The sequence below is a fragment of the Mandrillus leucophaeus genome, unplaced genomic scaffold (assembly GCF_000951045.1).
Source record: "Mandrillus leucophaeus isolate KB7577 unplaced genomic scaffold, Mleu.le_1.0 Scaffold3, whole genome shotgun sequence".
Taxonomy (NCBI): Eukaryota; Metazoa; Chordata; class Mammalia; order Primates; family Cercopithecidae; genus Mandrillus; species Mandrillus leucophaeus.
The window spans coordinates 14,568,162-14,591,435 of record NW_012103142.1 but is presented as its reverse complement, the minus strand read 5'-3'; the positions used below and the strand labels follow the sequence as shown (position 1 = coordinate 14,591,435).

The window sequence follows — 23,274 nt, the reverse complement described above, 5'->3', positions numbered from 1 at the left end:
CCTAACACAGAGATTTTGGAGGCTATAGCTTATCATGCAGGAAATTTCTCACATATCCTCATTTACCTTTGCTAGGCTAGTTTTTAAAATCCAAGAATGGACCCAGGAAATAGTAGATTATGGAAGAGTTTCTTACAAACTACTTCTCATTTGTCAACCTTGAAGACCACATATAGATTACTTAAGAAAGTATTTATAAATGCAAAGAAGTTCATTTGAAACTATTCTTTGTACCCCAAACATATAATTTGGCTATCTTCTTATTCCCTTGGCCTTGAAGATCAGGATGATGTCATTTTGGAACTCATAACTTGTGATTTTCCAGTCCAGTAACCTAGCCATAATGACTAGGGTGAGACTTGCATGTCTAATACCTGGCCCAGGAGAGATTTCTCAGGAAGCTTTATTTCTTCCACTGTTTTCTACCTTTAATACCCGAAGTGGGTCTTGTGATACCCTAGCTCAAGAGATTTTGTGTGAAGTCACTCTCTCCTTTTTTATTGCTTAGCTTCAGTGGCTGAAAGAGATGCCTCTGATAGCTGTAGATTATTTGATGTCCCTGTTCATATTTATAAGCTTGGAGACAGGTTCTACTCTGGTGCCTCTCATTTTAAATCTTTCACTATCATATTCCGGGGCAGCACTGTTGATCTGCTTTATTTATTCTCTACATTTTTTCATTTAGACACAATTCTTTCTTCAGAGCTTTCTGTTGGTGAATTTTTCAAGCATTTGGATAGTGTTTTTTTTCTTCTTCTTCTTCTTTAGGAAATACTAAGGTAAAAACTCTTAAAGTCAGGCTGACATCTCTCCAGGGAACATAAACCAAAAATTTGGACTCAGACTCAGTACACTAACTTTATACATAAGGGTATTTCTAGATCAAAATTTATTTTACATATTATTATCTACCCACTGTGATCTTCTTTAGGCAATATTCTCTCCCTTTTGTTTATCATGTATTGGACTGTATCCTTTTTTCCTTGAAAAAAATATCATGATTATGAGGCATGCTCCATTTTTGTCTTCTAGTAATTAGAGAAGATGATAATCTCTTTTTTAAAATATGAGAGAAGCACTTCTTAAAATAACACCAAATATTATTTTTCAGAAGAGAGTCCTAGGTGGTTGACTTGGTATAGTGGCATTGAACTTCTTTTGACATGATGGAGTGGGATATGGGACATTTAATATGTGCATATATTGACGGAAGAAAGAGTTGGGAGGGTCAGCCTGTCAATTCTCCTTATCTTCCATTGGATGTAATAACCTGTTCTCAGAAACGTTGCAGTCAGTCCTTCATATCTTTCTCAATCCATTGTTATCACTGCCTTTTTCAGACTTTGCCTATTGTTATAAATGTCAGACTGAAGCAGCTGAGCAGGATCTACCTCCAAAAGGTTATTGCTTGTAATTTTTCAATAGGAATATGTGTCTTTGATAATAAAATCTTATCCTAAATCCTTTACATGCCAAAGGCCATATCCATCCTTATAAAAGTGAGAACTAGAGCTGAAGGCCAGAAATGACTGAGATGCTTGGAAGAAGCTGGTGGCTGGAGGAGGAAAGTAGAAAGACATGTGGTTTGCCAGGCTACTGCTACAATCCCTAAGGCCCCAGTGCTCTTATTCCCAGAGTCCATGGACAATCTCTAGGCTTTTTATCTTCTTTCCCCAGCCTGTATTCACCACAGATGCTTTAAGCTGCTATTTAAGCCTTCCTTCTCATGTTACATCTCTCCTTCCTATTCATTTAACCGGTATTTCTCTTGCATAAGGAAATCAGACTGGGGCAGGACCTATATGGAGGAAACTATATGATTTTTTAAAAATATATATGTTTAAAACAATCTACATAAAGAAAAAGGCACATCACATTCCTGGATGGAAAGATGTAATCTGAAAATACTAACACTTTTCAGATGACTGTACATATAATTGTAATGAGAATTCTATTTTTGGTGGGGGGGGTGTAGTTAGCTAAATGATTTAAAACTATATAGAAAAATAACTGTGATTATAAACAACAATTATTAGAAATGTGATCAGGTGCAGTGGCTCACACCTGTAATCCCAGCACTTTGGGAGGCTGAGATGGGAGGATGGCTTGAGGTCAGGAGTTTGAGACCAGCCTGGGCAACATGGTGAGATTGTCTCTATGAAACTTAAAAAAAAAAATTTAGCCGGGTGTGGTGGCGTGCATCTGCAGTCCCAGCTACTTGATGCTGAGGTGGGAGGATCGCTTGAATCCAGGAGTTCGAGGCTGCAGTGATTTATGATAGCGCCACTGCACTCCAGCCTGGGCAACAGAGTGAGACCCCATCTCTTCATATACATGAAATGTAAATTAGTAAGGCCAGATTCACCCTAATTAAGGCCAGATTTTAGTAAGATATTATAGCTGATTATAAAACTGCTATAACAAAAGAGTACACAATTGGCACAGGAAAAACAATTGATCTACATAACCCTTGTGTATCTTTTACCAATAAAAATCAACTTTATAACCTTTCCTTTCAAAACTAAAAGAAAACTGTGGGAAAATAGGTTTTTAAAAAATTGTTTCACATTGTTGAGACAAAAGTTCCCAAATGATCTGCATTTGGAAAGAATTAATATTCTAGAAACCTACACCCAATGGAGAGAATCTATAAGGAATTTGCGGGGACTACAGTGAGCAAAAAGACATTTAACTTCACAGCTACCATCAAGATCTTTCATCTGCTGTCATCCTCTCTTCCTTGAATTTTCTATAATTTGACTTATTATCTTTCCCATAGATATTTTATCTCACACAACATGTATAATAATAAACGTCTACAATTACAAAAGAGGTAAAAGTTTTGTAAGAAACAACAAACCCAAATAGTATATCATTTTTCTCTGTTAAAGCAATATTTGGAGGGTAATATAGAATATTGATGTTTATGTTGAATTTTTGAAGGGTCTCTCAGCACGGTAAGCTTACAAGTTGCTTGGAATGATAGCACAAGCTTTGTGTGTTAAAGAAGGCTGGAATAGCTTATATTTTACACATGTGTCCTCAGCTCCACAGCTTCCCTGTGTGGACCTCCTTCTGTTTTTCCTTTCTTCATTTTCAAGAGGTTTCTGCGAGCTCTCTAAATGAGGCAACAAGACATAACTAATCTCCAGGGACTCATTCTACTCTTTACAAAAAAGATTAATCATTTTTTTTTTTTTTTGGATGTTAGGAAAATCACATTTACTGATTTTAGGTACCCAATAGATTTCTAATCTATATTTTCAGGTGACATAAATCCAGAGTCACCCCTTACTATGTGCAAGAGGATCTGTATACTCTCCAAGAGGGAGAAAAAGGCAAGGAGGCAGTGAGGGGGAAAAAAGAGGAGGAGGGAGGACTGGAGGATTGGAAGACTGTCAGCTGCATTAAAAAATAATAATAATAACTGCTGGGTGCTAGGGTTAAAAGCTGGGTGATGAAATAATCTATACAACAAATCCCTGCACATGAGTTTACCTATATAAGAAACCTGCACATGTACCCTCAAACCTAAAATCAAAATTATTTTAAAAGCCCAACTCTCCTACACAAAGCAAACCCCTGTTTTATTCCCCAGACCTCACTCCTTAGTGACCTCTCCATCCCACCCTCCCTTCTTAAAAGCAAAGGAACCCCTCCCTTTTCCGAAACACTTTTGAAACTTCTTTATTCTTTTCACATCTGCTCTATAAATCCACTTAAACCTAATTTCTCCCCAGTTAAAGTGATTTGGTTATATTCTGCTCTGTGTCCACTGATCACTACTGGGGGTGTGATCTGGTGAGTCCTACTACTTGGGGAAGGTGCAGCCTGAAGCACCATCAGCCACGTTAGGGAAAGTCTGTATATTTATTGTGCTGCAAAACTAAGTGCCTCAATATTTGTTCCTTGCTTTATCCATCTTAGTTCTATGAACCTGTATATTCACGAATTATGTGATAATTTCTTCTCTTTCTAAGGCTGTTGCTCTGTTACTCAGTTCTGGAATAATTCTAGGCATTTCTTTCACTCTTAGCCCTCAGGAATAAAGGGAAATTAGATAGGGAAAAGGGCATCAGGTTCTTTATAAAAAGTTTAAAATTTTTTTTTTTTTTTTTTTTTTTTTTGAGACGGAGTCTCGCTCTGTCGCCCAGGCTGGAGTGCAGTGGCGCGATCTCCGCTCACTGCAAGCTCCGCCTCCCAGGTTCACGCCATTCTCCTGCCTCAGCCTCCCGAGTAGCTGGGACAACAGGCGCCACCACCACGCCTGGCTAATTTTTTTTGTATTTTTAGTAGAGATGGGGTTTCACCGTGTTAGCCAGAATGGTCTGGATCTCCTGACCTCATGATCCGCCCGCCTCGGCCTCCCAAAGTGCTGGGATTACAGGCGTGAGCCACCGCGCCCAGCCCTAAAACTGATTTTTCTATTCAGTAATCAAAGGTCAATTTCACACTATTTCTTTTCAAAATTAAAAGAATAAATGTACAAAAGGGTTTATTGTTTTCTCCATTTAGGAGACAAGTCAGACAAATACTCGTCTCACTAAGAATTCCCACAAATCTATAACCAGCTCATTCTCACTATCTATAAATAACTGTTATAAAGCCTGTTGTAGGCGGGACGCAATGGCTCACGCCTATAATCCCAGCACTTTGTGAGGCCGAGGTGGGTGGATCTCCTGAGGTCAGAAGTTCGAGATCACCCTGGCCAATATAGTGAAACCCTGTTTCTGCTAAAAATACAAAAATTAGCCGGGCGTGGTAGCAGGTGCCTGTAATGCCAGCTACTTGTGAGGCTGAGGCAGGCGAATCACTTCAACCCAGGAGACAGAGGTTGCAATGAGTCAAGGTTGTGCCACTGCACTCTAGCCTGGGCAACAAGAGTGAGACTCTGTCTCAAAAAAATAAATAAATAAATAAACTAACTAAATAAAACCTATTGTGAATGGTATTATCTACTTCAGATATCCCCTCAATAAGAGTGAATATATATTTTATTAAAAAGTAGATATATAATTTTTAAAAATGGAATTGCTGAACATTACTTTTATTGAAGTTTTAAAAATCCCTGAAATGAAGAGAAGGATGTAAGGGTCTCTTTTTTCCCACTCTGAAATACTGACTACTGTACATTTTTATTTATTCTTTCTCTTTAGCTTTGTCTCTGTTCTCTAAAAACTGATTTTGTAGGATCTTATCTGGAGGTCTGTGGTTGAGAAAATAAGCCAGAAATCTGAACAGTTTTCTGCCCTTATTTTCTCACAGGAATTGTTGTCATTGCTTCATTACTTTTGCGTAGAAGTCATAGAAATGCTATATATTTTCCAAAACTATTACATAATTTTCTGAAATGACAGTATAAACACTAATTTTTTATTATTTGGCTTTTACTTTTTGAAGAAATTACTATTGTAAAATTTGAAGAGTAGACTTACTGACCAAATGTTGATAGGACTTACTGCTGAAGGTTATTGGATCGGTTTGTTTGTTTTTCATCTATTATCTCATGCATGTTTATTCCAAGTTCATTCTCCTTCATGCGCACTATGATCTTTTGCACACACTTCAACTTTACATATTTTAAGCAAGCTGTTCTGAGAGTATGGAAAGGCAGCCTCTGCGAAGGAAAACTTACTCATGACACAGAGGAGTAAACAGAACTGAGAATTCATGCTTTCAAAAGTAATGAAAGAGGTGGTGGACTGTGTTGGGGTTGCACTCTAAATCTTCGAAGGATTTTATTATTTGCATTTTTTCATCTTTCTATGTGTCTCTTTACCAAGAGACACCTGATTTTCATTCTTGGAGAAACACTGGGGCTTCCTCAGTATTCAACCCCACTTTGCAATCCCACCTTCTGATTCAGTCTCCTTGAAATTATATTTCCGGCCGGGCGCGGTGGCTCAAGCCTGTAATCCCAGCACTTTGGGAGGCCAAGGCGGGTGGATCACGAGGTCAGGAGATCGAGACCATCCTGGCTAACATGGTGAAACCCCGTCTCTACTAAAAATACAAAAAACTAGCCGGGCGCGGTGGTGGGCGCCTGTAGTCCTAGCTACTTAGAGGCTGAGGCGGGAGAATGGCGTGAACCCGGGAGGTGGAGCTTGCAGTGAGCCGAGATCGCACCACGGCACTCCAGCCTGGGCGACAGAGCGAGACTCCGTCTCAAAAAAAAAAAAAAAAAAAAGAAATTATATTTGCAAAGGTCTGAATGACTTAGTAAATGCCTACCATTCCCCTTCTTTTCTCTCAAAACATGGATTATTTTCCAAAAGTTATTAGTTAAATTTTTAATGAATATTACTTCAGAGCTATAGAAACATTTATTTATTTACTTACTATGTCTGTATGTATGCATATGTGTGTGTGTGTGCATGTGTGTGTGTGTGTGTGTAGGGAGAAGGGGCTTGAAATATTAAGGAGCCAGAGGAGCCATCTCTCAAAGAAGGACGTCCTTTAGTGATTGTGTTTGACTCATGTTCTTTTTTTTTCTAAGCCCAAGAAATTTTTATGATTAATTTTGGAATTTAAGTTAGCTTGTTTTCTGACTCCAACCCATCCTTCCAGGCTTAGTTGAAATTTCAGCCTTAAGTGAGAAGAGACACTTTAATCCTCTTCTATGAAACTTATAGATATTTATATCCAGGTATTTTTGTGTGTGTGTTCTTGTTTCCAGGATCCTTTAAGGCAGTGGCTGTGTGCTTCTCATTTCCTTCTCCTCTTTGAGGAAGCAATGTGGCGTAGTAGCAAGGGTGAAGGCTTTCATTATAGACAGACATAGGTTTGAAGGCTGCTCTGATACTTTCAAGCTTGTCTCCTTGAACATTTTAACCTCTCTGAGGCTCAGTTAGCTGGCAGATATCTATGAGGAATAACTGAAGTGATCCAAAATATTTGTGACATTAGATGGGCAATAAATTAGTTTTATTTCCTTCCTATCTTTTATAGCACCTGTGCTTAGGCTAGCACATAACAGATATGGAGCAAACTTATATTGAGTGAATCAATGACTAAAGTAATAGAATTTCAATTTGTTATAATTATTAACAAATATAACTTATAGGAATGTGTTATAATACACCTATCATTATGAGTATATAATCCTAAAACTATATATAATATTTCATAAATTATTTTTGCTATTTCTGAATGCAAGAATCATCATTTCTTTTACTTGATTTTCAACATCCTAAGGTTTGCTTTAACCATGTTTGTGCCAATTTTAATCCAAATCACTCATAGTTTCTTTACTGGTCTGCTGTCTGTACTGGTCCCTTCAGCCGTCTGACTGTAGCCCTTTTCATGATTACCTTGGCATTCTTCCAAGTGAAGCCTTCTAATTTTAGAGTCACGATGCTGGAAGAACAAATCACAGATGTGCATTGAAATATGCACAGTATGGGTACAGAGCTGTTTCTAAGAGTCATAGTAAAAAGATCTTTTACACTAAAGAATCATTCGAAAACATAGTGTATTTCCTTTTCTTTTTCTTTGTATGGTCCAAGAATGCTACTTTGTTTTTCTCACATGACACTGAGATCTGAGAAACAAAAATATTTTATCAAAATATTTATTTTCCAAGTGTAGGCTACATCTGTAATACATTTATAGGTCATAATTTTAAATATTCTCAATTCAAAACAAGCTTCTATTTCTGTATTATGTAATATAAAACGTTTTTACCCTTTTTAATTTAATAAGAGTACTTTATCCAAAAATGTTTTTTCTGAAGGAGGTCAGAAACTTCACCATTACTAGAGTCCCAACTTTTCCAATACCAGAACTATGCAATATGTAGGTCACTGTGGAGTCTCTTGGAGTCTCACAGATCCAGTTTCAAACACAAACTGACTGTTAGTTGCCACCTACTCTTGGTCAAGTAGAAAGATATTTCTTTTCTGCATCCTATAGCTGCAGTAAAATAAAATAGAAAAAAGTAGAGGAATTGTTTGATTTGTCCAGTGTAGATGCTCTAAATAGATTTTGAGAGAAAACAAATTTTTTGAAAAGTAAAATTTAGAATTTAAATTGTAAGCTACTGCTAATTTATTTATAATGTCCATTTGTGAAGGGCCCTGGCTTGCTGGAACCAGCTTGGTTTTTAAAATAAAGGTAAATTGTTTGGGCCCCATCTCATGTTTCTAGTTATCTTTGGAGGGAGAAATAGGAGAGGAGGCAAGAGGTAGAGGCTTGTGTTTTTTCTAGCCTTCTCTTGATTCCTAGTTCCTGCATTTGCTGATTTTGCAATTTCTAAACTCTTTCCCTTCTGCATGTCTGCCAATTTTCTGCATTGCATTGCCTCACTGGACATCCTCCAGCTCTTTATTTCCCAATGTGTTAAGTTAATGTTAGCTGATTTTATTAAAATATTAAAAATATGGGACAAGGAAAGTAAAAATTACAGTGCAGTCAGAAACAACTTAAAATTTAAAGTCCTATCTGCCAAAGAATTTTCCTTGACATTCTACTAGGTTATCAGTGACCTATCATTGAAGCTGGGCCCTCTCTCTTCTTGGACATCCCCAGCTTTGTCTTCCTTACCTTGCACACTGGAAGCCCCAGTTGCCTTTCACTTCCTGTGCAAAGCCGCTCACTTTCCCTTTGTCTTACCATGGACATTCAGGGGTTCTAACACAGGGCTTCATCTTCTCATATATATTGCTAGGCAGTGGTTTTCTTGCTTTCTTTTTCTCCAGGACATTCTAGAACAAGCTTGTCCAACCCGAGGTCCACAGGCCACATGCGACCCAGGATGGCTTTGAATGCGGCCCAACACAAACTCGTAAACTTTCTTAAAACATTATGAGACTTATGCATGGACCTTTTTTTTTTTTTTTTTAAAGCTCATCAACTATTATTAGTGTTAATGTATTTTATGTGTGACCCAATGCAATTCTTCCTCTTCCAATGTGGCTCAGGGAAGCCAAAAGATTTGTTACCTATATTCTAGAAGAATTTTATATCCCCTCACAGATTTTTAAACTGATGTCTAATAGTTGCTATCTTATGTTTAAGTAATTGCGAAGGATATCATTCCTGGTATATTTTCTACATGTTCTTAGTCTATTTAAAATACATATCAAAAGTTGTAGATTTATTATAGTTCACTCAGTTATGAAAAACGAGTGCCATATAACCTAATTCTCAAAGCCAGTTCTTATTACCAAACTAATCATCCAATCCTATTTATCTTCTAACAGAAAAGGTCTGACTTCATTCTTTCAAATCAAATAAACATGTTAACATGTGTTGCTGTGATACTCATCTCACTTTTGAATTCTGATTCTAAGATCATCAGGTGGACAAACATGGTTTGTAAGCAAGGACTAGTGGACAAATAGATGAAAGAAAGCATATCTGCTTTTGGTATTTCTTTCCTGTGCCTGTTTTACTTTGCTCTCAAGGGCTTTTCCCTTAGGTTCCATGCGTTATCTAATTGCCCTTTTGTTTGGCACCCAAGAGATGCTTATACTTCAGGGAAAAAGCACTAGAGTAAAAATCAGGATGGCTGAGAGACAAGATATTCCATAGTAAAGTCAGGAAAAGGTGATTGTATTGGGGAGGTGGGAAAAGAGAACTGAACCAGTCTTTTCTTCAACAGATCAGTTTTAGTAAAGAGTGAATATGGAAGTTGAGTATCAGGGAATTGATTTCCTTCACATTATTTGCTGTCATGTGCCCTCTGGGTATGTGAATATAATTCGAAGATGATTATAATGTATTCTAAACAAAGACATTTTCCTTGTAAAATATAGACTACTTCTCAGGGAAAGAAATTCTCCTTGTAAAATACAGACTACCTCTTAGGGAAAGCATATTGTAAAATAAGCATATTTTACAGGGTTATCCAGATACTATGCTAGGCATTGTATACTTGACTTGGTTATATAAATGATATGTACAGTGAAGACTACATAGAATTTATAGTTTAGTAAAATTCAAGTACTGGAATAAAATCTGGACTTCTAAGCAATAGGAAATACAATGAGGAGCAAACCGGTAGCTTTGTCCCCTTGATGCCCCTTAGGCAGGGACAAACTTTTTCTATATAAGACAGAGAGTAACTATATAGTCTTTATGGAACATAAGGTATTTGTCACCACTCTGCTATTGTAGTGCAAAAACAGCCATAGACATGTAAACAAATGGGTAAACAAAAAAGTATCTGAGATGGGTCTCAATAAATTTAGAGGTTTATTTTGCCAAGGTTAAGGATGTGCTCAGGAAAAAGGCATGCAAAACCACAGGGACATTTGTGAATCCTGCTTTTTCCAAAGAGAGTTTGGGGACTTCCGTATTTAAAGGAGAAAGAACAGGCAGTGGGGGAAAGAGGAAGCGGGAAAAAAAAGGAAGGAGGGTAGATAAAAGGGGCAAGCGATTGCATTCTTTTGGGTCTTTGATGAGTGTTCACTGAATCCACATTTTATATGTGAAAGAGGGGGTACAGGAGTAGTCAATTGTGTATTCATCTAGCCCACAGTAAATGGTCACTTGATATAAATAAACATAGAGTAGTTACTTGTGGAGACCTCTGGCCTTCCATTTGGCCTTATCTGTAGCTATTTGCTCAGGAACAAAAGGAAAGGCAGTTCCAGCTTAATGTTTTTCCCTTTGGCATAGTGAATTTGTGGTCCTGAGATTTTATTTTTCTTTCACATTTCCAATAAAACTTTATTTACAAAATCAAGCAGTGAGCTGGATTTTGTCTGTTGGCCAAAATTTGCCAACCCATACCTTTCGCTATGGCTGCATACAGTGAGAAGGAGAATAGGGTTCAATATATGTGGCTGCATGTAAGCTCCAGACTTTTGTAGCTGTAAAAATGATATAATTTTGAATCATTTCTGAAATCCTGGACAATTAAAAATTCAATCATAATTGATCCTCACATTATTTAGTTTTATTGTTCAGAAGAAGAAATAAGGCTTTTTTCCCCCATTTTATATTTTTATGCTAATAAGAGCTAGTGGCTTTCAGTGTCAATATATTCAGTCGGGATTTCTGATTTAAATCATAATTTTTACCCACTAAGTATATTTACCTACATTTTATAAAATAGAAAAGATAATTTAAAAATTGGCAATAATAACTGCTTTAAGCCTAATAATAATAATATCTATAATATTATTATTAATAATATTTAACATTATCTAATAATAAAATCCAAGGATGATATCTAATAATAATATCTAATAATTAAATCTAATAATAAAATTCATATATCTATCTAATAATAAAATCCAAGGATGATATCTAATAATAATATCTAATAATTAAATCTAATAATAAAATTCATATATCTATCTAATAATAAAATCCAAGGATGTCTTCTACCTCTTTAAATTCAGCACTGTGGTTCTTTTCTATTTTTTTTTTTTTTTGAGACGGAGTTTTGCTCTTGTTGCCCAGGCTGGAGTGCAATGGTACGATCTCGACTCACTGCAACCTCCACCTCCTGGGTTCAAGTGATTCTCCTGCCTTAGTCTCCCGAGTAGCTGGGATTACAGGCATGTGCCACCACATGTGCCACCACGTCCAGCTAATTTTGTATTTTTAGTAAAGACGGGGTTTCTCCGTGTTGGTCAGACTGGTCTTGAACTCCTGACTTCAGGTGACCCACCCGCCTCGGCCTCCCAAAGTGCTGGGATTATAGGCATGAGCTACCGCGCCCAGTCCAGCACTGTGGTTCTTAAAGTGTGGTACCTGGACCAGGAGCATAAGTATCACCTGGGAATTTTCCAGAAATGCAAACTCTTGGGTCCCACATCCAACCTATTGAGTCAGAAACTTTCGGGTCCCTGCAATCTGTGTTTTCACAAGCCTTCACCAAAATGGTGAAACCCTGTCTCTAAATAATAATAATGATAATAATAACAGGTAACCTGAGATTTTGCCACATGCCAATTATAGTTGTAAGTGCTTTACACATATTAACATTTTTAATCCTGACAGCAACCTTATTGGGCACATACTTTCAGTATTTCCATTTTATATGTAAGCAAACTGAGGTATAGAGAGGTTGGATAATTTACAAAGGTCGCATAGCCTCGAGGATTCAGTGTGAGATGGGACTAGAGGGATAGATACAGCTTTGTCTGCCAAAGTGAGAATGTTGAATTTAATTCTAAATGGTATTGAAGCCATTCATGGGTCCTGAGACATTACACACTTGGTCTTATTTACAAAGGGGTTGTAGAGGAGCCAGCGGGGAGCAGGAAGCATGATGAAGGCTGTCACCCTGGACTAGGTGAGAAATATTCACGGCTTGGACAAGAGTGGTAGCAATGGAGATGGAATCATGTGGAGGGAAGTAGGATTTAGTTTGCAAATAAGAACAAATTTTGCTGATTGGTTAAGAAAGTAAAAGGGAGAGGAAGGACAAAGGAAAACTGTTTCTCTACACACAACACTTCTGACACCAAATGTGTGGGTTTTCCACACCAAACAATTCTCCAGTTCTCTTCAGATATCTACTGGGTATCCTAGAACTTAATTCAATTCTGACACTAACCGCATGACGTTACCACAGACCCATAGGTTAGGGGCTCAGTCCCACAAGACTCTCTCCAACTTCAGATGCCAGTTGAAATTAGTCTGGTCCCAGGTTATCCACGCTTCTATCCAACTTGTCTACAAATCGGGGGTTTTCCACAACCACCTCTTTGGGTTTCATAATTGTCTGTAAGGGCTCACAGAACTCAGGGAAACACTTTGCTTCCTATTGCCAATTTCTTGCAAAGGATATTAGAAAGTGTACACATGAATAGCCAGATGAAGAAGCACATAGGGCAGGGTTTGGAAGCGTCCCAAACATAGGAGCTTCTTTCTCTGAAGTTGGGTGTGTTACCCTCTCGCATATGATGTGTTCACCAACCCAGAAGCTCTTTGAACCCCTTTATTTAGGGTTTTTATGGAAGCCACATTACAAAGGTGTGATTGATTAATTTATTCTCCATTGGTGACTAGCTCAATCCCCAGCCCATATCCCCTCCCAGAGCCTGGGGGATGGGGCTGACAGTTCCAGCCCTCTCATCTCATGGTTGGTTCCTTTGACAACTAGCCCCCCGACTTCCAAGAGTCACTTCATTAGCATAGTCAGGTGTGATTGGAAGGGGCTTATTGGCTGGGCAGGGTGGCTCACATCTGTAATCCCAGCACTTTTGAAGGCTGAGGCAGGCAGATCACTTGAGGTCAGGATTTCAAGACCAACCTGGTCAACATGGCGACACCCCATTTCTACTAAAAATACAAAAAATTAGCCACGCGTGGTGGTGCTTGTCGGTAATCCCAGCTACTCAGGAGGCTGAATCGCTTGAACCCGGGAGTCAGAGGTTGCAGTGAGCCAAGATCACTCCATTGCACTCCAACCTGGGTAACAGAGCAAGACTCCATGTCGAAAAAAAAGGGGGGGCTTACTATGTATGAATACCAAAAGATGCTCCTCTCTCCCCTATCATTCAAGAAATTGCAAAGGTTTTCGGAGCTCTGTGCTAGGAACCACAGACCAAATATATGTTTATTATTTCACAGTATCAAACAGAATTATCATGGATGATTTCTAGGTTTGAACTTGAGCAGCTAGCAAACATTGTTGCCATTTTCTGCAATGGCAAGACAAAAGGAGAAAAGGCTTTTATTTCAGTGGGACAAGTGAAGAGTTCTGTGTAGGCCAGTGTGTGTTTTGAGATGCCTTTTAGACATGCAATCAAAGCCAATGAGAAACCAATTGGATAACAATAATCGGGAGCTCGCAAAAGGGATCAAGGCAAAAAATATTATTGTGGGTGTCACTAGTCCACTGATGGTTTTTTATTGAAAAGGGTTGTTTGAGTTCCCCAGGAGGATAATGTAGAGAAGAGAAGAGGGCCCAGAACTGACACCTGGCAGTCTTGGGGCAGGTGTCAAAAGTTGGATATTCAAAAGTTGGATAGCGGGAAAGGTACCTCCTGTCATCTCTGGATTCATCTGGTATGAGCAGACTGGAACCTCAGTGGAACACCCTTGGAAGAGAGGGCGGATCCATTACTAACCCACCAAGAACCAGTGCGACAGCCTGTTCTGACCTGCATCTACAGTTGATTGACCTAGTCCTTTGCTACACTGGATTCTATTTCATACTGAATTCCTGTTATCTGAACATGCTCTTTATTTTTGTGTATCTGATTTTTTTCTTCAGATTTTTTTTCTTCTGAAAAGCCCCTCTGACACCTCCCTCCCCTGTCCGGTCACTGTCACCGCTGTGCTCCCATAGCGAGTTGCACACTTTAATGTGATAGCACTTATCGCATTAACCACTTTTAGTTCTCTGTCTTCTCTATCAGACTATTCAGAGCCAGAGACATGGCCTACATCTTCATACTTAGCACTTGCAAACTACCTATAGGGTCTCAGTCTCTGCAGATATCTATTGAACAAGTGATGGAAGGAATTCCTCAGACCTGGCACCCAATTCGTGTTGCATATGCAACCCCATACGCCAATCTCTAAATTTTCTCCCAATAAAGGTTTCAGGAAAAAGAATAACTTTATTAGCTATGCAGTAAAACTAGATAGGAAGGTGTGGTTTCTAAAGAGTCATCATTAAGTTCACATTAATACTAATGGTAATAATAAATAACAAGTAAATCAACATCACCTTGTACTGAACACTTAGTACATATCGGGCACCACTCTAAGTTTGTGTGTCATTCATAAATTAATTCAAAAATTAGAACCTCAGAATTTCTCATTTTAACATTGTCTAGACAAAGCACTTATTCTTTCTTTAATTTTTCATCTTATAGTCTTTTTGATGGTAAAGATCTCCAAAATGTAAATTTCTTGTATTTCCTTAGCACTTTATTCTTCAGTGAATGCCAAATAAGCAACTTTCTATTTGGTTTAGCAATGATATCTGTTACATATGTGAAATCTCAGCCACTTTTCAAATAAAGAATTCCGACCATGGCTTTTCTAAATTATTTTTCTGAATTAGTTTAGAAAATGTTGGGGTAGTTTGGGAGAAAGGTAAAGTAACTAACATTTATGGTGCCCCTATCTTTCCATGGTATATCAAGACAGTTTTCAGTTGGTAATCACGTTTTTAGTTCTTAATAACTACTCAAAGATTATGCCATATGCAAGAAAGTTTATGCCACGTGCTAGTAATCCTCAGACACATTAAAAACAGAATTTGCTTTTTTGGAGGATTACCTTGGAAATAATCTGTATCCTAATTTATATAACTAGTTATCTTTTATGTAGCTAATGATTTGCTTGTATGGATACTGGTAGAAGACAGATTCCATGTTATAAAAAGTTTGGGAATATCAGTGTAAATAACTGTTTTATTGCAGGATTTCTCAAAGCCTGTAATATACTAGTGTGTCCAGTGAATCACCAATAACATGTAGCATTTTTCACATTTGGTTGCTCATGGAACCTTTTTCCTCCTTCATACATTTGACATCTTGCAAATATTTCATAGAACACAATTTGGAAAAACTGTGGCATTTAAGTTGTGAAGATGCAGAAGGCATACTTATTATTTTCCAATCTTTGTTATGGAAAAGCAAAAGCAACAGTTTTATTATGCAATGCCTGCAAAGATTACAACAAAAATCCCCTAAGGGTACCTATCTCCTTTTAATATTAGATTGCTCAGATCTGAGCAAATAAGCAGAAGGTCTTAATTTAATAGAGAATAGTGCTGTATGTCACTGTTTCACTGTTGAGGTGTTAACCCTCCCTCAGCCTAAGACAGGAAGTTTCCAAATTCTCTAGTCTCTGGATTTTCCAGAATGGCATTTAGGATCATCTATAGTATGGCCTTAGTGGATCTCTCACTGTTCCATCACATATGTCTCACCTTCTGGGCAAACTGGGCCCTTTGACATTTTCTAAATATACTCATGCTGTCTGCAGTCTTACTTTTGTTCTTCCTCTTTGCCTAAAATATTCACCCATTCATCTCCTTATGTTGAGGTTGGACCATTTGCTAATTTAATATATATTTACTGGGGTCTACTGTATGTAAGGAACTAATCGTATTTGTAGTTTTAGAGAAAGATATTCACAAAATATTTTCTTTTTCATGTAGTTGGATGTGAACCCTATCTGCTTTTAACTACCTTAGAATATTTTACACCTCAGAGAATAGTTTCTTTGCCTGCATGATATTCCAGTCAACTGTGTGCTTGTCTGTTACCTCCTAGTAGACTAAGTGTATTGCAAGCAAGAGCTGTGCCTTAATTGTAATACTGGTACAGCCTGTCTCAGCTCCTGGTCCCTCCATGGTACTTAACAATCTGTCAGGTTGAATGGAGTTCATGGACACCCATATGGGCATTAGTAGAACCTGGTGGAGTCTAGGTTCCTAGACTCCACTAGACTCCACTAACCAAAGGTGTTTGCTTCTGACTCCTTAGGAATTCCATCTATACTGACAGAAAAGATTTCCCAGGCAGCACCCAACAAACCTTTTCCTGCAGAATGGGCTTGCTTTTGAACAAGCCTCATCCAGAGATAAAGAGAGACATGGCTGGAGACCCTAGTTCTACTCTTACCCACTCATTCCCAAGATGGTCTGAAAGCAAATGTGAAAAAGAGAAATGCGTTGACTTAATTAAACTGACAACATGGTTGACTTTTCTTAAGTAAATACTGTCAAAAACAAATGGAAATCTCAGTTATTTCAAGTAATTTTCAAAATGCAAACATTTGCTTGAAATATTGTTAACTAAACTGTCTAATTTGACTGAAAGTTTCTGCCATTACTTTAGATGGTACAAAATTTGCTGGTTGATGCCCCTCATCCACCCCGCCCCCTCCTTTTTCAGGTGCTTTCAGTCTAAGGATCAAATAAAGTATGCACATCCCATTAGGAAAGTTTGATGCACCTGTGTTTAGAGGGCGTCTTCATTCTTCCAGCTCAGATACTTGTGCCCCATTGCCCCTTTTCCAATTGTTTTTTGAAATGAATGATTCAGGAAAAGAAAAAGAAAAAGCAATTCAAAAGGGTAAAGGCAGAAGAAAAAGGCCAGGTGCCTTCTCGTATCTTTTTCTTTGCTTTTGATGTCAGTCTTTTATTGCTTTTTACATAAGTGGAATGAGAATTTAGACAAGAATAAGATGAGTAAAACCTTTCTGACAAGGACTATCTTAGCTACTTGATAGCTTTAAGACTGTGGGAACCTAAGTTGGATACGAATCCATCACATTACAGTAATCAACATTGGCTTAGTTTTTTATGCCATTCATTTTACCTTGTCAAGAGGAAAGTGATAAAGAAAAATAGTCAACTAACTAAACTTGTAATAGGTAATAGTAATAGGAACACTTTATGTGCTGTCAGAGGCAACATCTAACCTCTGTTGATGAGCTTACATGAAATCACTTTCTGGCCTCTATAGTCTATCTATTTATTTCTCATTAAAATTTTTTTTCTACAGGCAAAGATAAGATTAAAGTGTCTGAAGATGACCTGGAGAAACTCCTTCTAATTAAATGGTGTGTTTTGGAAACCATTCGTTTAAAAGCTCCTGGTGTCATTACTAGAAGAGTGGTGAAGCCTGTTGAAATTTTGGTAAGCTTTGGTTTGGTTTTAAATTAGTCAACCTTCTACAAAAAAAAATGTACACATTTTGCCCACATATATTTTTCAGGTTGACATATCTTGATTTATTTTTACTTGACAAATAAATATTTTATATATTTGTCTTGTACAACATGTGGTTTTGAAATATGTATACACTGTGGAATGGCTAAATCAAACTAAATAATATATGCATTACCTCACTTGCTTATCAGTTTTCTGTGTAAGAAGACTAAAAATCTATTCTCTTGGCAATTTTCAGGAAAACAATATGTTGTTACTAAGAATAGTCACCATGTTATACAATAGACCTCTTGAACTTACTCCTCCTGTCTAACTGAAGTTTTGTATCCTTTGACGCATATCTCCCCAGATCCTCCTCCACACCCCTTCTTTACTCTTCAATCCCTGGTAACTACCATTCTACTCTATTTCTGAGCTCACTTTTTTTAGATTCCACATATAAGTGAAAATACACTTACTTGTGGTTTGTCATTCTTCCTGGCTTGTTTCACTTAACAAAATGTTTTCCAGTTTCATTCATGTTGTCACAAATAAGAGCTTTTCCTTCTTTTTAAAGGTTAAATAGTATTCTATTATATATGTATACATTTTATTTATACATTCATTCATTGATGGATACTTAGGTTGAGTCCGTATCTTGACTATTGTGAATAGTGCTGCAATAAACATGGGAGTGCTGATATATCTTCAACATACTGATTTCATTTCCTTTGGATATGTACCCAGTAGTGGGGTTGCTAGATCATATGGTAGTTCTATTTTTAATTTTTTTGAGGCACCTTCATACTGTTTACCATATGGCTGTACTAATTTACATTCCCACCAATAGTGTGCAAGTGTTCCCTTTTCTCTACATCCTCTTCCACAATTATCTTTCATCTTTTTGATACAGCCATTCTACAAGTGCAAGGTGATATATCCTTGTGTTTTTAATTTATATTTTCTTGATGATTAGTAATGTTGAGCATGTTTTTATACCTGTTGGTCATTTGTATGCCTTCTTTTGAGAAATGTCTATTAAGATTCCTTGCCCATTTTTAAAAATCAGTTTTTGTTTTTGTTTTTTACTATTGAGTTGTTTAAATTTCTTGTATATTTTGGATATTAACCTCTTGTCAGATGTATGGCTTGCAAAAATTTTCCCCCATTAGGTTGTATCTTCATTCTGTTGATTGTTTCTTTGGCTATACACAAGCTTTTTAGTTTAATGTAATCCTATTTTTCTATTTTTGCTTTGGTTACCTGTGCTTTTGGGTTCATATTCTCAAAAAATTGTTGTCCAGATCAGTGTCATGGGGGCTTTTTCCATATGTTTTCTTCTGGTAGTTTACAGTTTCAGATCTTACTTTCAAGTCTTTAATCTATTCCAGTTGATTTTTGTATATGGAGTGAAATACAGATCTAATTTCATGCTTATAAATGTGGATGTCCAGTTTTCCCAATATCATTTATTGAAAAGACTGTCCATTTTCTATTGTATGTCCTTGGAAACTTTGTTGAAATTCAATTGACTATAATGTGTGTACTTATTCTGGGGCTCTCTATTCTGTTCTGTTGATCTATGTGCCTGGTTTTATGGCAGTACCATGCTGTTTTGATTACTGTAGCTTTATAGTATATTTTGAAGTCAACTAGTATGATGATTCAGGTTTATTCTTTGTTCAAGGGTCTTTTGTAGTTTCATATGTTTTTTCTATTTCTGTAAAAATGTCATTAGAATTTTTATAGCATATAATATGTAATTTCTTGAATTCCATTGAGCACAGAATGACCCTAGAACAGGTTATTAATAAGAGTTGTATAGCAATGTTACATTAATATAGAAATTCATCTTATGGCAAGTACTTTATGTAAAACATAATAACCCTTTAATAATCATTCTGGCCATCTGATTCTGTATCAGAATCAATATAATCCTATTTAAATCAGGCAGGTGAATTGAATGGTCTCTTGTCTACTGATTCAACCAACAAGAATTTCTTAGCACCAATGAGCTAAGGAATTCAGTATGCGAAGAAAGTTATTTTGCATAGCTGGAAGACAATTTCAGGCCACAGATTACAGATATGGGAACAGATAACAGGAATATATTGGATAATCTCAATTCATATTAGGAGCTAGCAGCTGAATGAAGGTGAGAGGATTTTCTATGGACAAAGTAGGAGGAAATTCTCAAGTGCACCATGAAAGGGTATGTGCACATGGCAGACTTATCAGTTAAATATTTGTGAATCAATATGGCATAACAAATTATTTTTTTTTAAATGATTTGACTTAGGGCCTGCATTATCCAGATGGATCACATTTAGTCAGTCCTCTGCTATTGTTTGCTTTTTTATATGCAGCTTGAGAGTGCTTGGACTCAAACCAAGGAAATTTTGTGATAGAACACAGATAAAAATCCACATTTTGTAAAAGTTGAAACTTTTGCTTCCAAAGGAGGCATGATTTATGTAATTGATCTTATGTAAATTAGAGTATTTAGTTTTTGTGGGATTTCAACAGTTCATATTTTTATATATTTTTATTTTATTTTAATTTTTTTTGAGACAGGGTCTCACTCTGTCACCCAGGCATGGGTGCAGTGGCAGAATCTCAGCTCACTGCAACCTACAAGTAGCTCTTCTACGGTCTTTTAACCTCCTATCTTTGTCGGGATTATGTTATAAAGGGAGTTGTAACTTTTGTTGGGGCAATTAACCTCCTATAGTTTTTCAAAAGTAATTTTACTTATTTTGACAACTTTGCCACAAGAGATACCCGTGCTCAAACACATGCACACAGATGTATACTCTTGCATGCACAGTCCCCCATCCGCACAACCTCTTAAATGTACTACCGCAACTATCTAATATTCTGTTTGTATGACATTAATATAGAAACCAAAGTTTCAGCACAGTGTAAATCTGTCATTAAAATTTTTTAACACTAATTCTTCACTTTTTATGCATCTAGAGAGTTTTCACATTTATTTCAGTGGTCACATAATAGTCCATTTTCTTGATAGCATAAATATTTATTGATTTTTGACTCTTCAGAATTTAGATTGTTTTACTTTGTGGTTATGTTAATGTGGTAATTGTTTATGTCTTTGTACATATACATTCATTTTAAATAATTAACATTGAATTATAGTAGTAGATTACTAGCCACAAGGCATAAACACATTTATGATTCACTGCATATAATCCTGTTACAAGTCTGAACTATTTTATAGCACCAACAACTTGGAATTTCACAATATATATTATTTTTAATAAAAAAGGATAGATATCTAAAACAATTCAAGAAATTATTTAAAAATTAATAATCTATTACCTCTACCTCTTTACATCCATGCTTTCTTTTAGAGAACATGAGGCTTAAATATATCCAGGCTTTTTACAAGCCTTAGCAGCTGGTCATGACTATCTCAATGGGAGGGCAACCCCAGAAACATGCACAGGCTGCCATCTTCTGGGCATGTTCTAGGACTTTCTTTCATTATTTTTCACAGCATTTTTTTAGTATTTGTAAAAGGTGAAATTTTTCTTCTACTTACTGTTTCTTCTATAAATAAACACACAGTTTTTCCTCTAAGAAGGCCTAACCTAATCACTATAAAGTTCTCCCTGCAAAGTTGAGACTTTATCTTTAGAAATAATAACTGGCACAACTTTTTCTTCTTATTAAATAGGTAAAACATGGTATTTTTACCGTGGGGAAAAAGGAGAGCATAACAAGAAAAGGTAGCAGAAGGGGACAGGACCATAAAAAGAAGTTAAACGAATAAATTAAAAATTGCTTAAATCCCTTAAGCCAGAGATAATTGCTGTGTTCATATTGGTATTATAATTTCAGATGTTTTTCATGTGGTGTATGCATTTAAAGAAATTCAACTGGAATTGTACTATGCTAATTGTTTTGTAACCTGCTTTTATTTTATTAAATAACAGATTATGAGAGGTGTTCTTTCTTTTTCTTTCTTTTTTTTTTTTTTTGAGATGGAGTCTCACTCTGTTGCCCATGCTAGAGTGCAGGGACATGATCTTGGCTCACTGCAACCACCGCCTCCCAGGTTCAAGCAATTCTCCTACCTCAACCTCCCAAGTAGTGAGATTACAGGAGTGTGCCATCATGCCCAGTTGATTTTTGTATTTTTAGTAAAGCCAGGATTTCCCCATGTTGGTCAGGCTAGTCTTGAACTCCTGACCTCAGGTGATCTGCCTACCGTGGCCTCCCAAAGTACTGGGATTACAGGCATAAGCCAACACGCCCAGCTGAAAAGTTTTCTGTATTAATAAAACACATCTACACAATTTTGAATTGGTAGCAAAGTCATCTAATATATGGATATAGTATACATTTTTAAACCAGTCCCTGTTCTTGAATATGTATGTGGCTTCCAATTTTTCACCTCTATAAACAGTGTGAAGATGAACATTCTTTTAGCTAAATCGTTGTATAATTACTAATTATTTCCTTAGTATAAATTCATACAATGTGGTTCTTTCAAGATTCATATGTTTTCGAAAACAGGCGGAATGTTTTTGCTGAACTGAAGTTTAATGATAATGTTCGCAGAAATTTGTATTTTAAAACACATTTCACACGGGCTTATCTATGTTGAGTAATGACAGAGGCTCATATTTCCTCCTCTATTGGGCAACTGGTCAAAGTTCCTTTCTATGCATACTGGAAGTATTCTCCCACTACCCTTCCCTAAGGTAGTTTGAACAGGCTCTCTTTGTTTATTTTTGCCTGTGTGCCCTTTCCTGGAAATGGAATGAATTGAAATGGACAAACACTCTCTACTTTCTTGGATTTACTGCATTCTTTCTTTCTCTTTATTATGCTACCTTTCTAAAACTCTGAAACTTCTACCTGTATTCTCTTTTCAAGGTTTTATATGTTTGGTAGAAAAGTTTATCTTCAAGAATATCCAGAAAAGAGTAATTTAAAAACGTATTGGAAAAGATGAGTAATTGAGAAATATTAATTATCCTTTACAGGTATTAAAACCTGTTATAAAGCTAAAAGAATTAAAATGTTATGATCATGGTTTCAGACCAGATGTTCAGATCAATAGAAAAAACTGGAAAGATAACAAAGAAATTAGCTCCCTTATACGTAAGAATTTAATATAGGATAAGTGACTCTTTTTATAAATCAGCGTAAAGAGAAGAAGTTAATATGTGGTTTGGGATGACTGACTAAAAGTGGTTTTTTTTAAAACTTCTAAAGTAGAAGATCTCAAACTTTTTGGTTTCACGATCCCATCACAGTCTTCAGAATTGTTGAAGATCCCAAAGAATTTTTGTGTGTGTTTATTTTAAATCTGTCAATATTAGCTATATTTCAAATTTAAACTGAGAAGTTGTTAAAATATTAATTTGGTGATTCATTTAAAAATAACAAAAACCTCTTACATGCTAACATAATAGCATGGTTTTCTAAAACATTAACTGTATTTATTTTATAAAAAGAAGAAGGCTGCCTGATTTTAAGATTAATCAATGAAACCACAAAGAGGATAAACAGATTCGAATGTACCATATCAAAATTTAATGTCTCATTTTTTAAAATTGTAACTCAAATGTGAATATAATGCAAACATCAATATACAACACAACTATAAATAATTTTAATATTTAAAGAACTGACAAAAGTCAGTAAGTGAGTGTCACATAGGTTAATCA

At 36.4% G+C, this 23,274-nt stretch overlaps 1 protein-coding gene across 2 annotated transcripts in view; it reads left to right on the top strand.

Moving 5' to 3' along the window:
* LOC105544373 (24-hydroxycholesterol 7-alpha-hydroxylase) overlaps positions 1-23,274 on the top strand; it is a 101,687-nt gene that overhangs the window by 36,548 nt on the left and 41,865 nt on the right. For both annotated transcript variants that reach the window (XM_011986860.1, XM_011986859.1), the window contains exon 8: positions 17,430-17,563. In XM_011986860.1, coding sequence (XP_011842250.1) covers positions 17,430-17,563 — 134 coding nt within the window. The remainder of the gene's footprint in view (positions 1-17,429; positions 17,564-23,274) is intronic.